The sequence below is a fragment of the Haliotis rufescens genome, unplaced genomic scaffold (genome assembly GCF_023055435.1).
Source record: "Haliotis rufescens isolate VD_foot unplaced genomic scaffold, xgHalRufe1.0.p SCAF_1, whole genome shotgun sequence".
In the NCBI taxonomy this organism is placed as follows: domain Eukaryota; kingdom Metazoa; phylum Mollusca; class Gastropoda; order Lepetellida; family Haliotidae; genus Haliotis; species Haliotis rufescens.
Window position 1 is genome coordinate 84840962 of NW_025963779.1, and position 16083 is coordinate 84857044.

General features: G+C 40.4%; 1 protein-coding gene across 3 annotated transcripts in view; it reads left to right on the forward strand.

Annotated features, from left to right (window-relative positions):
* Window positions 1-16083, forward strand: part of LOC124136966 (serine/threonine-protein kinase ULK3-like) — a 70700-nt gene that overhangs the window by 22320 nt on the left and 32297 nt on the right. For all 3 annotated transcript variants that reach the window (XM_048402591.1, XM_048402594.1, XM_048402596.1), the window contains exons 4-11: window positions 3196-3300; window positions 4876-5019; window positions 6503-6585; window positions 7211-7366; window positions 9250-9355; window positions 11061-11101; window positions 12063-12171; window positions 13700-13767. In XM_048402591.1, the coding sequence (XP_048258548.1) occupies window positions 3196-3300; window positions 4876-5019; window positions 6503-6585; window positions 7211-7366; window positions 9250-9355; window positions 11061-11101; window positions 12063-12171; window positions 13700-13767 (812 nt within the window). The remainder of the gene's footprint in view (window positions 1-3195; window positions 3301-4875; window positions 5020-6502; window positions 6586-7210; window positions 7367-9249; window positions 9356-11060; window positions 11102-12062; window positions 12172-13699; window positions 13768-16083) is intronic.

Sequence of the window (16083 nt, forward strand, 5' to 3'; positions counted from 1 at the left end):
GGGTGACATTTTATTTATCATCCAACATCATTCTCCAAACTTTTTCAGTTTGTAGACAGTAATCAGCAGTGTCTTAAGTGCAAAAAATACTGCCAACAGCTTCAGTAGCAAAGCATTGTAATGCAATTTCATTGCAGCGATGTCCACAGTGTAGATATCCTGTCTACACGGTAGATATGGCTTGATCTCACCCAAGCGATATCTACTGTGGGAGCCAGTTTTGGATGATAAATATATATCCCACTCCAGGCAGTACTATTGGACCTAACATACAGGTCATGGCTAGCTCATAACAAACAGGTTTAAAAATGAAATATCAAACAGTCACAGAGATTAAATATATATATCTCAATTGTCCAGCGCACAGTATCAATACTTCGTGGTGTGCATCTCGGTGTGTAATTATGTTGCCACTCAATACTGTCACAACTTGTCTCAGTGACCTTCCACCGTTGTCACAGATCAATGATGAGCACTATTAAACTGACATGTCAATTGGATGTGGACGTTGGTTACATAACGAGCCCCAGAGAAGGATTCTGTCTGTTGTTAGCAACACATGTCTATCTTTGTTGCATGTCATGCATGTTTACCCTTGATCCTCAGTATTGATTGTTGATCAATGTGACGACTAAATGAAAGACGAAGAGTACAGGTGACATGTAAAGTGCAGTTCAGTCAGCTTAACCCGTCTCTATTCTTTTCTCCTACTGATGTAGGCGTTGCTCGATTTATTGGACAATGTATATCTAAATATGGATGGTATTGCTTACAGGACATTGTGGCATTTAAGATGTTATGATTGGGGAATATAGAGAGAATCTTACCCGAGTAACTTTTGATATACCAAGCCGCTACACTGGATATGTTTATGTTACTTATACATATCGCAGTCGGGGGCAAGGGTGGCCCAGTCGTCTAAGGCGCCGCGATTCGCTGTGCAGAGTTGCGTCCCTTGGGCACGCCAGAAACCTATGATTGTGGGTTCGAATCCCAGTTCGCCCCGATTATGTTTCTAGGTTTGTCAGCACCATACCCGTGCTCGTGGGTTTCACCGAAGTGGTAAACGTCTGAGACCTGCATCACTTCGGGCTTTCCTCCCACATTAAGCTGACACGCCGCGATATAACTGGAATACTGTTAAAAGCGGTGTTAAACCCAACTCACTCACTCACTCACTCACATATCGCAGTCAAAACAACCAGAATAACGAGATAATGAAAATTTGTATTGTGGCTCAGTAACAATGGTTACATATTGATTACTTCTGAGTGTGAAGCCAGTTTCTGGTGTCCCACACTGTGATTTTGCTGGAATATTGATAAAAGCGGCATAAAACCATACTCACTCACTAACTAGTTCTATATATATTCTGTACAATGTTCCTCATTCAGTCTTGCTTGACAACGGTATAAGGATCTATACCAAAACATGGCCTTTACAGTATTGAAGAAGTTGTTATCCATAAATTGTGTCTACTTTGTCATCCGTCAACTTCTAAGTAATGCCTATCAAACAATTCATACTCACTCATCACTATTTACATCTGATGTTTTCACTTGTTATCACTGAGGTAATGATATAGGATAATGTGTACTGAGTCAGCCACGAAAGCAAGGGCGCAAATGGGGAAAACATAGAAAAGTCATTTTTGGCATTTCCAGATTATAATACAAGAAAATAGCACATGACAATATTGATTTTGGTGTTTATAAAAAGTTTATTGTAACACGAAATACAAATATAGTTGTGAATCACCTTGTCCAGGAACCTTCTATCCCTTATGTTGTAGTGGCATCAACACCTGAACTAGAGTTGTTATCAAGTCTTTGAAAGGCATTTAGAAGTGAGGCACATAAGGAAGAGAATTTATGGATGTCAACTTCTTTATTATGAGGACCACAACATTCGGAGTACATACTTACTCCTTCATCAGCTGATATATAAGTATATACTTACTCTTTCATCGGCTGATATATAAGTATATACTTACTCCTTCATCGGCTGATATATAAGTATATACTTACTCCTTCATCGGCTGATATATAAGTATATACTTACTCCTTCATCGGCTGATATATAAGTATATACTTACTCCTTCATCGGCTGATATATAAGTATATACTTACTCCTTCATCGGCTGATATATAAGTATATACTTACTCCTTCATCGGCTGATATATAAGTATATACTTACTCCTTCATCGGCTGATATATAAGTATATACTCCGAAACATTGTGTTCCCCATAGTAAAGAAGTTGACATCCATAAATTCTCTTCCTGAAGTTTGTATCTCACACTCTGTCTCTGACAAGTTTAACTTGAAGTGTAATGTGTAGCATTCAAATAAGCTCACCTCTTTGTCGATTTCCTAAGTGCCTAGGCAAATACAGTTCCATATTCACAGTAATAAGAATAATGTGTGCTCAAAGCACAACAGAAAAAAACAACAACATGCACAGTCTTCGGTCAAGAGTTTTCAAGAGTCACTTCAACTAAAGTAGTGATGTAGCTAACCTCAGATACACTGATAGGAAATTCCACAGGTCGGCAGAGACGAGCAAATGTTTTGGATCTGTTTTAAAATAGTAGCATTCAGTTTGAATTGATAGCTTGATCTGAGAGTATGTACAGAGCAATACCCGTTGACCAGGTCACACAGGTAGGAAATGGGCCAGAATTAGCACTCTGGTTGGTTAGAAACATAATTTCTTTGTGAGTGTCTGTGCTTATGCGTGTGTGTTTGTACAAGCATGCTTATAAGCGTAGACTAGGTCAAACTTGAGACATTGCAGTAGATGACAAACATAGTTCAAACATTGATGAAACTAAAACTATTTGATGGAAATGATGTACCCATGCTAAACTGGTGTGCTTTCTGTAAATAAATCAAGAATTTAAGTAGTAGTCAGTAGAGTTAAACATAACGAAAGAAATGTGCTGCTAGGAATGAATTACTTCCCTTCCCCTTGCTATCTACTTCAGAGATTTGTAAGGCATACACATTGTTGGAAAACAATTGGTGAAGAATGCTCTTCAAAACATGATTTAGTTCCACATTTTTGTTAAGGTAATAGTTAAAATCTGAAAATATTAAGGAAGAAATATTTTTCAATATGCTGTGCAGTCATAGTGTCTACATGTATTGTTACATATTATATGATATATGTATCCCATAATCCTTCTGCCCTCAGCCGGTGCCATGATGTTCCTCTGGAACAAGAATGTGGCCCACATGGACCTCAAACCCCAGAACATCCTCCTGACATCTATCACTCACCCCACCATCAAGATAGCAGGTACGTGTGGTGTCAGTGTTACGCACCCCACCATCAAGATAGCAGGTACGTGTGGTGTCAGTGTTACGCACCCCACCATCAAGATAGCAGGTACATGTGGTGTCAGTGTTACGCACCCCACCATCAAGATAGCAGGTACCTGTGGTATAAGTGTCACACACCCCACTGTCAAAATAGCAGGTACGTGTGGTGTCAGTGTCACTGACCCCACTGTCAAGATAGCAGGTACGTGTGTCACTCACCCCACCATCAAGATAGCAGGTACGTGTGGTGTCAGTGTCACACACCCAAACCATAAAAATCGCAGGTACCTGTGGTGTCAGTGTCACTCACCCCACCATCAAGATAGCAGGTACATGTGTAGTCAGTGTCACGCACCCCACTGTCAAGATAGCAGGTATGTGTGGTGTCAGTGTCACACACCCCTCTGTCAAGATAGCAGGTACATCTGACACTCACCCCACTGTCAAGATAGCAGGTACGTGTGGTGTCAGTGTCACTCACCCCACTGTCAAGATAGCAGGTACATGTGTCACTCACCCCACTGTCAAGATAGCAGGTACGTGTGGTGTCAGTGTCACTCACCCCACTGTCAAGATAGCAGGTACATGTGTCATTCACCCCACTGTCAAGATTGCAGGTACGTGTGGTGTCAGTGTCACTCACCCCACCATCAAGATCGCAGGTACGTGTGTAGTCAGTGTCACGCAACCCACTGTCAAGATAGCAGGTACATGTGTCACTCACCCCACTGTCAAAATAGCAGGTACGTGTGGTGTCAGTGTCACTCACCCCACCATCAAGATAGCAGGTACGTGTGGTGTCAGTGTCACGCACCCCACCATCAAAATAGCAGGTACGTGTGGTGTCAGTGTCACTCACCCCACCATCAAGATAGCAGGTACGTGTGGTGTCAGTGTCACGCACCCCACCATCAAGATAGCAGGTACATGTGTCACTCACCCCACTGTCAAGATAGCAGGTACGTGTGGTGTCAGTGTCACGCACCCCACCATCAAGATAGCAGGTACATGTGTCACTCACCCCACTGTCAAGATAGCAGGTACATGTGGTGTCAGTGTCACGCACCCCACTGTCAAGATAGCAAGTACGTGTGTCACTCACCCCACTGTCAAGATGGCAGGTACGTGTGGTGTCAGTGTCATGCACCCCACTGTCAAGATAGCTTGTATGTGTGGTGTCACTCTCCCCATCGTCAGGTTATAATACCCTTGGGGAGTTGACTGGATGCTGTAAAGTTAGTTCCATGAACTTTGCTGTAACAAATAGAATGCATGTTGGATCAGCCAAGAAATTATATTCCCATACTGATGGTAAGAGTTTGAATCAGTGGGACAAGAGTGGTGAGATGTGTTTCACTCCTTTAAACCCAGTTTTAACTTTGATAGCCTGAGCTCAGTGGGATAGCAGCCATGTTTAATGTTTTATGTCTTTACAAGTACACAAACTAGTTCATTGATAAACCTTTCACAAAGATGTTCTGAAAGATGAAACACAGACCAGCAAGTCTGTATTGTTTATTCTCATCCACAAGAAACATACTTCTTCTTTCAGATTTTGGGTTTGCGAAGCACTTGTTTGATGGTGATGCCATGAATGTGATGAGAGGATCCCCTCTGTACATGGCGCCGGAGATCATCTGTAGAGGGGAGTATGATGCAAGAGTGGATCTGTGGTCTATAGGTGTTATACTGTATGGTAGGTGGATCTGTGGTCTATAGGGGTTATACTGTATGGTAGGTGGATCTGTGGTCTATAGGGGTTATACTGTATGGTAGGTGGATCTGTGGTCTATAGGTGTTATACTGTATGGTAGGTGGATCTGTTGTCTATAGGTGTTATACTGTATGGTAGGTGGATCTGTGGTCTATAGGTGTTATACTGTATGGTAGGTGGATCTGTGGTCTATAGGTGTTATACTGTATGGTAGGTGGATCTGTGGTCTATTAGTGTTATACTGTATGGTAGGTGGATCTGTGGTCTATTAGTGTTATACTGTATGGTAGGTGGATCTGTGGTCTATAGGTGTTATACTGTATGGTAGGTGGATCTGTGGTCTATAGGTGTTATACTGTATGGTAGGTGGATCTGTGGTCTATAGGGGTTATACTGTATGGTAGGTGGATCTGTGGTCTATAGGTGTTATACTGTATGGTAGGTGGATCTGTGGTCTATAGGGGTTATACTGTATGGTAGGTGGATCTGTGGTCTATAGGTGTTATACTGTATGGTAGGTGGATCTGTGGTCTATAGGTGTTATACTGTATGGTAGGTGGATCTGTGGTCTATAGGTGTTATACTGTATGGTAGGTGGATCTGTGGTCTATTAGTGTTATACTGTATGGTAGGTGGATCTGTGGTCTATAGGTGTTATACTGTATGGTAGGTGGATCTGTTGTCTATAGGTGTTATACTGTATGGTAGGTGTATCTGTGGTCTATTAGTGTTATACTGTATGGTAGGTGGATCTGTGCGTTTTAAGTGTTTTACTGTGTTGTTGGTGGATCAGTGGTCTATAGGTGTTATACTGTATGGTAGGTGGATCTGTGCGTTTTAAGTGTTTTACTGTGTTGTTGGTGGATCAGTGGTCTATAGGTGTTATAGGGGCGGTTGGGTAGCCTAGTGGTTAAAGCGTTCGCTCGTCACGCCGAAGACCCGGGTTCGATTCCCGACATGGGTACAATGTGTGAAGCCCATTTCTGGTGTCCCCCGCTGTGATATTGCCGGAATATTGCTAAAAGCGGCGTAAAACCATATTCACTCACTCACTGTAGGTGTTATACTATTCTGTAGGTGGATCTATGACTTAAAAGTTGTACTGTATGGTAGACATGTCTGATGTTGAAAGGGATTATGGCATAAGTGATCATTTTGGAAATGGCGAATAATAATAAAAAAACATCTTTACTAAGATGAGTGCAAGAGGCTATATCTGGCCCAAACTGGACTTCAGATTACACTGTTTCTCGTACAACTACCGCAACCATGAAGACACTATTTATTGCACAACTGCTTAGGTTGTATTGGACAGCAATTGTTGGTTACATATGGATGAGGATTGTCATCAATCACTAGTAGTTAGAATGTACATGTTCTTTATTTAGTTGCTCAACATACTCATATCAGCTAACTGTTATTCGATGTCTTTATGCCCTCATGTATCTTCTACTTTTGGTTTCAGAATGTCTGTTTGGGAGAGCCCCGTTTGCTTCACAGAGCTTTAAGGAGTTAGGGTCTAAGATATGGGATGATAAACCAGTAGAGGTAGGTTGTAGCTGAAGTAAGGGCAGAATAGATGTGTGATGTCAAAGAGTTAGGGGGTCAGTTAACCTGTGTAAGGGCAGAATAGATGTGTGACTTCAAAGAGTTAGGGGGTCAGTTAACCTGTGTAAGGGCAGAATAGATGTGTGCATCCACATGCAGGATGTTAAACCAATAGAGGTAGGTTTTAGTTAAGGTAAGAAGAACCTTTATTCTGAAGCCAAAAATATCTTTGATCCTCTTCAATTTTCAAGTGTATAATGTCTCTGATATGTTGGTCTGATACATCCTGCCAAATAGCAGACATCTGCAGGGGAAATTATGTGGGAAGGAACTGACAAGAGACATGGAAGCTATGCTAAAATACTGGTTGAGGATATTGATCATGTTTGAGATTTTATGTTCTCAGTCTGTGAACTGTGGTGTAAGACTACATTCACACCACCCAGATGAATGTGCCCAGATGATAGCTCATAATGTCAAACACATGATTGTCTGGTCCAGACTACTATTTACAGGCCTCTGTCATATAGCTGGAACATTGCTGAGTGAGGCGTTAAACATTAAACCAAGACAATCACTAACTCTAATTAGCAGGCAGCTGTGTAATGACTGATCCCTGTTTCAGTTACCTTATGGGGTGGACGTTACAGAAGATGCCAGGGATCTTCTTCTTCGGCTGCTGAAGAGGAAACCAGATGAGAGAATTACATTTGAAGAATTCTTTGCTCACCCATTTGTGGATATGACCCATGTGCCATCACATGACAGTCTGAGTCATGCAGTGAGTGTTATATACAAGTTATACAATGGGGTGGGCTTTATATACAAGTTATACAATGGGGTGGGTTTTATATACAAGTCACACAGTGGGGTGAGTGTTGTATACAAGTTATACAGAGGGTGAGTGTTATATACAAGTTATACAGTCGGGTGAGTGTTATATACAAGTTATACAATGGGGTGGGTTTTATATACAAGTCACACAGTGGGGTGAGTGTTGTATACAAGTTATACAGAGGGTGAGTGTTATATACAAGTTATACAGTCGGGTGAGTGTTATATACAAGTTATACAATGGGGTGGGTTTTATATACAAATTATACAGTGGGGTGAGTGTTATATACAAGTTATACAATGGGGTGGGTTTTATATACAAATTATACAGTGGGGTGAGTGTTATATACAAGTTGTTCAATGGGGTGGGTTTTATATACAAGTTATACAGTGGGGTGAGTGTTATATACAAGTTGTACAATGGGGTGGGTTTTATATACAAGTTATACAGTGGGGTGAGTGTTATATACAAGTTATACAATGGGGTGGGTTTTATATACAAGTTGTACAATGGAGTGGGTTTTATATACAAGTTATACAGTGGGGTGAGTGTTATATACAAGTTATACAATGGGGTGGGTTTTATATACAAGTTGTACAATGGAGTGGGTTTTATATACAAGTTATACAGTTGGGTGAGTGTTATATACAAGTCATACAGTGGGGTGAGTGTTATATACAAGTTATACAATGGGGTGAGTTTTATGTACAAGTTATACAGAGTGTGAGTGTTATATACAAGTTATACAATGGAATGGGTTTTATATACAAATTATACAGTGGGGTGAGTGTTATATACAAGTTATACAGTGGGGTGGGTTTTATATACAAATTATACAGTGGGGTGAGTGTTATATACAAGTTATACAATATGGTGGGTTTTATATACAAGTTGTACAATAGAGTGGGTTTTATATACAAATTATACAGTGGGGTGAGTGTTATATACAAGTCATACAGTGGGGTGAGTGTTATATACAAGTTATACAATGGGGTGAGTTTTATGTACAAGTGATACAGAGTGTGAGTGTTATATACAAGTTATACAATGGAGTGGGTTTTATATACAAATTATACAGTGGGGTGAGTGTTATATACAAGTTATACAATGGAGTGGGTTTTATATACAAATTATACAGTGGGGTGAGTGTTATATACAAGTTGTACAATGGGGTGTTTTTTTATACAAATTATACAGTGGGTGAGTGTTATATACAAGTTGTACAATGGGGTGGGTTTTATATACAAATTATACAGGGGGGTGAGTGTTATATACAAGTTATACAGTGGGGTGGGTTTTATATACAAGTTACACAGTGGGGTGAGTGTTATATACAAGTTGTACAATTGGGTGGGTTTTACATACAAGTTAATAATAATAATAATAAGGATATTTGTATAGAGCAAAATCCTCATCGCTGAGGGACATGCTCAATGTGCAAATTCAGCATAAAAACATACAGTAAACTACGGTTATAACAAACTCAAAGGGACCAGTATTTTTTGTTCTTAATATCCGTAGTTTGTTATAAGTGTTTCAAACTAAAGATAATCGCAAATGGCCGGGACCAAAAACAACAGTTCGCTATATCTGTCACTTTGTTATAAGCGTGTTCATTATAAACATAGTTTACTGTATATACAACAGAGTGCAGACAGTAAGATAGTTATACAGTGGGGTGAGTGTTATACACAACTTATTCAGAGGGGTGGGTTGCTGATCTGATGACAACTTTTTCAGTTAACATTTTGTAAAATGAATGTACACCATCCCGATACATTCTTGTTTTGTTGACATACCATTGTTGATGATGTTGCTACCTTGTGTAGATTGAGCTGGTCACAAAGGCTGTGAAGAAAGACAACGAGCGGAACTACAAGGCAGCCATCAGGTTATACACTGAAGCTCTCGACTACTTCGTGGCAGCTGTACATTGTGAGTCAATACAAGTTGTAGCAGGATCATTCAGGGTACATGGGGTTTTATGTGTCCATGTTCGGTTAACTTGTGCTATGTCACGTGACTTTCATTGACTCGGAAAAAGCGTGCAACTTTTTGTTTCGAAGTGGGGTATAAGGGATTTATTCTGCCTCTCAGAAATATATGTGTAGCCTGACTTGCTCGTGGCGGGGTAAAAGGGATTTATTCTCCTGCTGAGAAGTTTATTACCCTAGCAGATAACACAAATGAACATAGATACTTCCCTTTACCCAATGTATTCGGTGATACACTGGTTCATTTCAGCTCAACTATACTTATGCGAGATAAGCAAGTTACCTAAGGTGTGTTCGGTTGATTTCTCAGCGGCATACATGGAAAATAATTGCCCACTCCTTAGCCAATCAGAAACTAGTATTTTAATGAGGTGAGATAAAGCTTCTAAGAAGGTGCAACCATTTATAGTCATTGCACTATGACCCGTAGGGGTATAGATTCCCAATGCCTAATGTTGAAACTATGTTCCCCTCATTGCCCCAGTTGGTATGGTGTCATTAATTGATACCTTCATGTCATCAAAACAACAGGTGGATTTCAGTGACATATCTTAAAATGTGCCAATAGGACAAGACCAACACAGGATACATTCTTCCTCTTTTACAGCTGTAAGTCTCTTGCCAAGGGGTCTGGGCATACACAAGTCACGGAATATTCTGTAATTCCTCGTACCTTGTGGATTATTATCCAAAAACGAAAGAATATGATATAATAGGATGCAAACGGTCATGAATTCTTTCTGAACTATTCACCTGTGAGGAGTTTGATCCATGTGAAGTTGGGAACTACTGTGCAACATAATCACCCACCACGAAGTGGAGGAGGGATAAAGGAATGGGTGCTGTCTGTCCGTCCTTCAATCTGTTCGTCCGTCCGTCACGTTTTGTTTCCGGAGCCTTTTGATAGTTTGGGATTTTTTTTTAATTTCTTTTTCGAGTTTCTATGGCAACGCCTTTGATTTAGGCTGAAAATGGTGGTATTAGCAGGGGACATGAGTATTTCATGCTTTTTCTGGTGCTGAAGTTTATGTAGCTGGAACTTCACATGGATTACTGTACATTTAACATGTTTCATGGGAAATATCAAATACAGTACACTACATCATTTCATGACTTTACAGGACCCTCATATTCCTTGTAAGGACCCTTGAAATTAATTATTGAAGTCCCCTAGTTGCATGGTAAAACCCTGTTGTGATACAATTAACTTAGTTAACTTCTTAAGGTGTCATCATGGTCAGGCTCGCTGACTTGGTTGATGCATGTCATCGTATCCCAATTGCGTGGGTTGATGTAATGATGTCAATCACTGGATTGTCTGGTCCAGACTCAATTATTTACAGACCACCGTCATATAGTTCAAATATTGCTGAGTGCGGCTTAAACAAAAAACAAACAAACTTAAGGTGTTCGCAGCAAATACTCTACTACAACAAAACCGAATCTCTAACTGGCAATCTAAGTCAACACTGATGTGAACTCCAGGAGGTAGTTGTGATGCAGTGAACAGTGCAGTCCCCGTGACGGTCCAGATCTCCCCACTGAGAGAAGCTGATGAAGCCAGAGAGCCCTGGATGATTGATAACACCAGATTGATGGATCTTTAATATTTCAGTTTTGTTGAAACATGTTTTTTTCTGTTGTAGATGAAAAAAATCCCAACAAGAAAGAAGCCATGAGGAAGAAGGTGTGTATTTTGAGGAAGACCAAGTCTTGAGTACTAGAAGGGTTAGAGGGCTGTTCAGGATATGCTAAATCCAAGGATGTGAAACTCAGATTAACTCGTGGGTTCAAGCTAAAGCCATTTTCAGGGCTTATTTTCATGATTCTTTGTTATGCATTCTGAATAAACATGACAGTTACCTGAATCTACAAGTAGCTTCGTGTTGTGTAGGCGCCACCAACAGCTACCCCATACCCGCTACTACATCAGTATACTGGTCAATGAAAATTGGGGGGCACTGGTGGCCCAGTCGTCTAGGCGCCACAATTTGCTGTGCAGAGTTGCATCCCTTGGGCATGCCAGAAATCTATGATTGTGGGTTCGAATCCCAGTTCACCCCGATTATGTTTCTAGGTTTGTCAGTACCATACCCGTGCTCGTGGGTTTCACCTAAGTGGTAAACATCTGAGACCTGCATCATTTCGGGCTTTCCTCCCACATAAGTTGACACGCCGTGATATAACTGGAATACTGTTAAAAGCGGTGTTAAACCCAACTCACTCACTCACTCACTCAATTGACAATATTTGACCCCCTTTGGGCTCATTTGTCAAAGTTGACCCTACTTACCCCAAACTTGCTGAGGTTAGTTGGTTACAGTGTGTCTGTGTAGTAGGTCATTGTTTGGCCATCTGCTGACTGGTCTGGTTATGGAATGCCATGATATTGCTGAATTATTGCTGACTAATCTGGTCAAACCACCGTGAGTATCTGGGTTAGAAATAGTCTTCAGCAACCCATGCTTGTTGCAAGTTGGCGTGCTGACTTGGTTGATGCATGTTATCCTATCCCTGTTGTGTTGATCGATGCTGTGTAATTAACTTTATTGTCTCAATAGTGTACAATCTGTCTTCTGATAGCTGGAATATTGCTGAGTGCAGGGTTCAACAACAAACAAGTTTCAATAAACACTGCTGTTCTTCAGGTGAAGGAGTACATGGACAGGGCTGAAGTGTTGAAGACGTTACTCAAACCACAGAAGCCTGAAGACTCCCTCAGCAGATCCCTGTCTCTCAACGAATACGAAGAACTGAGTGAGTCTGGTTACAGTAGCTTCCACTGGAAGGCCTGAAATTATCTCGCACTATAAACAAAAGGAAATCTAATTTGACAGGCACTGACATCTTCCTGAGGCAAGGGCATTAACTGACTATTAAGTTCGGCTTCCACCCTTGCCCAACTAGGCTGGAATTTCCAGACTCGTCGTAACACTACCAGTGACTATTACGAGTTATGTCTCTTCTATGCCCCTCCTATTGACCAATCCGATTCTATCTCTCATATCACTTACATTTGCTTCACACACAATGGCACACTCAGTCAAGACGATCTGAGCGATAATCAAGATCTATATTGTAATAAAACGGGTCTTACCCCAAATCGTTTGAGCACCTTGATTAAAAATATAAAAAGATTTGCAAATATCTGTAGACGCCCAGTTGATGGTTCACATGCTTTGCAAATCCTGCATGTTGAAATCCATGTTTACGAACTATATGTCTAGGTCATTACGCGATTTTGATTGGACTAGACGTAGACCTGTTGGTCAAGTCAAAATGTAACTCCGGAATTCCAGCCTAGTTTGGCATGGATGGAAGCTAGACTTTTATGGTCAGTTAATGCCCTTGCCTTGGGAAGATGAGGCACTGACAGCATCAGCAAATACCCAATATGAAGGTATCTAGGTGACTTGATTCTTGGGACACAAAGCAAGGATGCAACTACAATAAGAATAAGTCTGACCACCCTCAACAACAATAATCTATCTTATCAGCTTCATTTGCAACATATGATAAGCATTTCTTAGAAGTTGACAGATGAGACAGTAGACCAATCTCATTAAAATCAGATCTGAGTTCTCGCTGCCGCTAAACAAAGATCTGAGGACATCCCATTACGGGTCACGTCAGAACAACCTTTCGCGAACTTTGACCGACAACTGAAATTAGTCGAAAGAAGTCGACATCAGCCAATTAGAAAGCAGCTTTCTCGAGCTTTAAGGTACTCGTTTCAACCTGGCGACTTCCATTCCAGATTACGCTTGAAAAATATGTTGACAAAGTTCTCAATTAAAATTATATGGCTGAGATTGTATAGCAATGCTTCCCACATACTGTTCAACGCCTCCTCCATTCAAATGTTTATCCCACTGAAGCGAGAGATAGACGATAATTTTGACGGAATCAGTAGTACGGGTCGTAACTGTCATTCGGAATACCCCGTGTTGACGTTTTTGAAGTTGCATGATTAGAAAACACATTCCGACTGTCACTTTCATGATCTGGTAAGCGACGATCTGATTGGTCGGATGAAAGGTCGTTCTGACGTGACCCGTAATAGGATGTCCTCAGATCTTTGTTTAGCCATAGCGAGAACTAGGATCTGATTTTAATGAGATTGGAAAGTAGACACAATTTATGTATAACAACTTCTTTAATGTTATATTATAGCGAGATTTTGCTAAAGATCCTTATATTGTTGTCAAGGAAGTCGCTATCATTATGTTTTGAAAAAGTTGTTATCCATTAATTATGTCCTGAAGGTTGTGTGAATCTGTTCCAGCTGATCTTTGTCTCGGGAAGCCGGAGCTGCAGGCTGCGCTGCGACTGATCAAAGCTGCAGAATCTGAGGTAGGGATATGGTTGTGATGTGGATTGTAATGAAAACAGGGCAAGTTCAGTGATTTCCTGTTTATCATATAATGGGTAGGTATCTCGGCAGGATAAAGCCAAGGGATAAAAACGATATCCGTTGGGTCATATGAGGATATAGATGCAAATATCAAAGGTCAAGTAGGGACTACTTTCAATTTTTAAACATGGCACTGCCTTTGTCATTCGGCGATTCAGCCAGAATTAACCGGGGCGGTTGGGTAGCCTAGTTGTTAAAGCGTTCGCTCGTCACGCCGAAGACCCGGGTTCGATTCCCGACATGGGTACAATGTGTGAAGCCCATTCCTAGTGTCCCCCACCGTGATATTGCTGGAATATTGCTAAAAGCGGCATAAAACCAAACTCACTCACTCAGAATTAACCATCGGGAATCTGGAGAAACTACTGGGATATTTGCTATCATTATCAAAACAATAATCTAAAATACTGAAAATCAGTGTCGAACTGTGACGTAGCTAAAGCAGTTTAAAAGTTTTGGCAACTGTGGACTTCATGTTTGCACTGACAGCCATACAACAACCAGCTGTATCGCAGAATAAAATAGTTCCTTAAAACAATAGGTGACATGAACATAGATACGCTCAACATGCTCCACAGGAACAAATATACTCAAATGTAATCCTTATTAGATGAGAAAGGTCAATCACTAAAAGGTGATTGTAAAGATGTGTCAAATAGATACTTAGGTACATTCTTACATTGCTGTCACTGTAGTTTAGACACGGACCGAGTCGATACTACAGTAGTTTGGATGTGCTTTTCTATGTTATGTTCTCTATGATAGGTTGTCATGAGGATATCCTTGAACGGACATGCAATCACACTGTCTGACATATCCAATGTATGCTAAAACACTAAGTTCAAAATGAAAGGGTCTAAATGTTCAGAAGCTATGCTTTTGTATGTATTCATGCTAGGGAATTCCCAGGGTTTTCACCAGGGATGTGGAAGTAGTCCGTCAGTGTTTACAGTGTCATTTCACGAACACAGTCTCGTGAAAAACGTATGAACGTCAAATTGTGTCGTTTATACACTTTTGATCATCAATTTCGCAGTCATGTGACCGACCTCTCATCCAATAGAAAAGATGTATATTATGTAAACTTCAAATTTAAAAATTATAAATATTTAGATTACTGTATTGAGGATAAGTTTTAATCTAATTTCCCTTTGGTTATGTGTAGATGTTCCAAGTACCCAACAGTTATAATCAGTAAGGTAGTGTCCACAATAACATGGTTTTACTAATGTCCAACTGACAATGTTTGCAAGAAATTTTATTCATTGCACTGTGATGAAAAGTCCAATTAAGCTAACTGATATGAACAAGAAAAATGTAAAGAAATATAATGATTAATACATTAGTCTGTAGACTTCAGGTATGTATTATGAGGTCCTGTTTTCATATGGCATGTACAAATAATTTTACTTAATTTATATTTGAAAGCTGAAACATGAGTTTTTATTTTTGTTTGTTGTTGAGGTGAGGTGAAATGGGGTTTAACGTCACGTCCAAAATTATTGCACTTATATAGCAACGTGCATGCATGTGTGTGTGTGGTGGGGTGGGTGAGTGTATTAATCTGGACTAATGCCGAATATAGTGCCGATTATGGTGCTCGCCCACTGAGTTACCATGTCGCAGTTGAACATGAATACCCCACTCATACACAGTATACTGACTCCGAGCCGACCAGTCCTTGCTTTAGCCCCTCAATGCCAAGCGCTAGGCAGGGTAACAACAAGTACCATCTTTTGACGTCCTTTGGTATGACGCGGTCAGGCTTAGAACTCCAGATCTTCCTCTCTCCAGGCGGCGCTAAACCATTTGGCCATGGAGGCGGTCAGTTTGTTGTTGAGGTGAAGTGTACAGGCTCATTCTAAATATAGAAAGCTTGCCCTTCCAAAAATCACATTCTTATTTCTTCTGCTTGTTACGTAACTTAATACACACATATACAATACATGCATCATACACACAGTATCACAGAACCATATTACTTTCCCTACTGCCCAACCCATACTATAATGCTATAACTCTAAATGAAGCAAGTCTAGATTTTACACAAGTTGTTATTCTCCCATCTCACTGGGCTCCTTTTCAATTTAAATGGAGTTGTTTGTTTCTGTCAAAATTATACATTTTCAGAGACTCAGGATTATTCTACATGCACACAGTATAAGCAATTAACGTTGTGGTGGGTGATGTGGGATTTATAATAAGAACTGATTTGGGAGGAACGTTTTTGTAAAATGAAAAGGGGATGACATAAA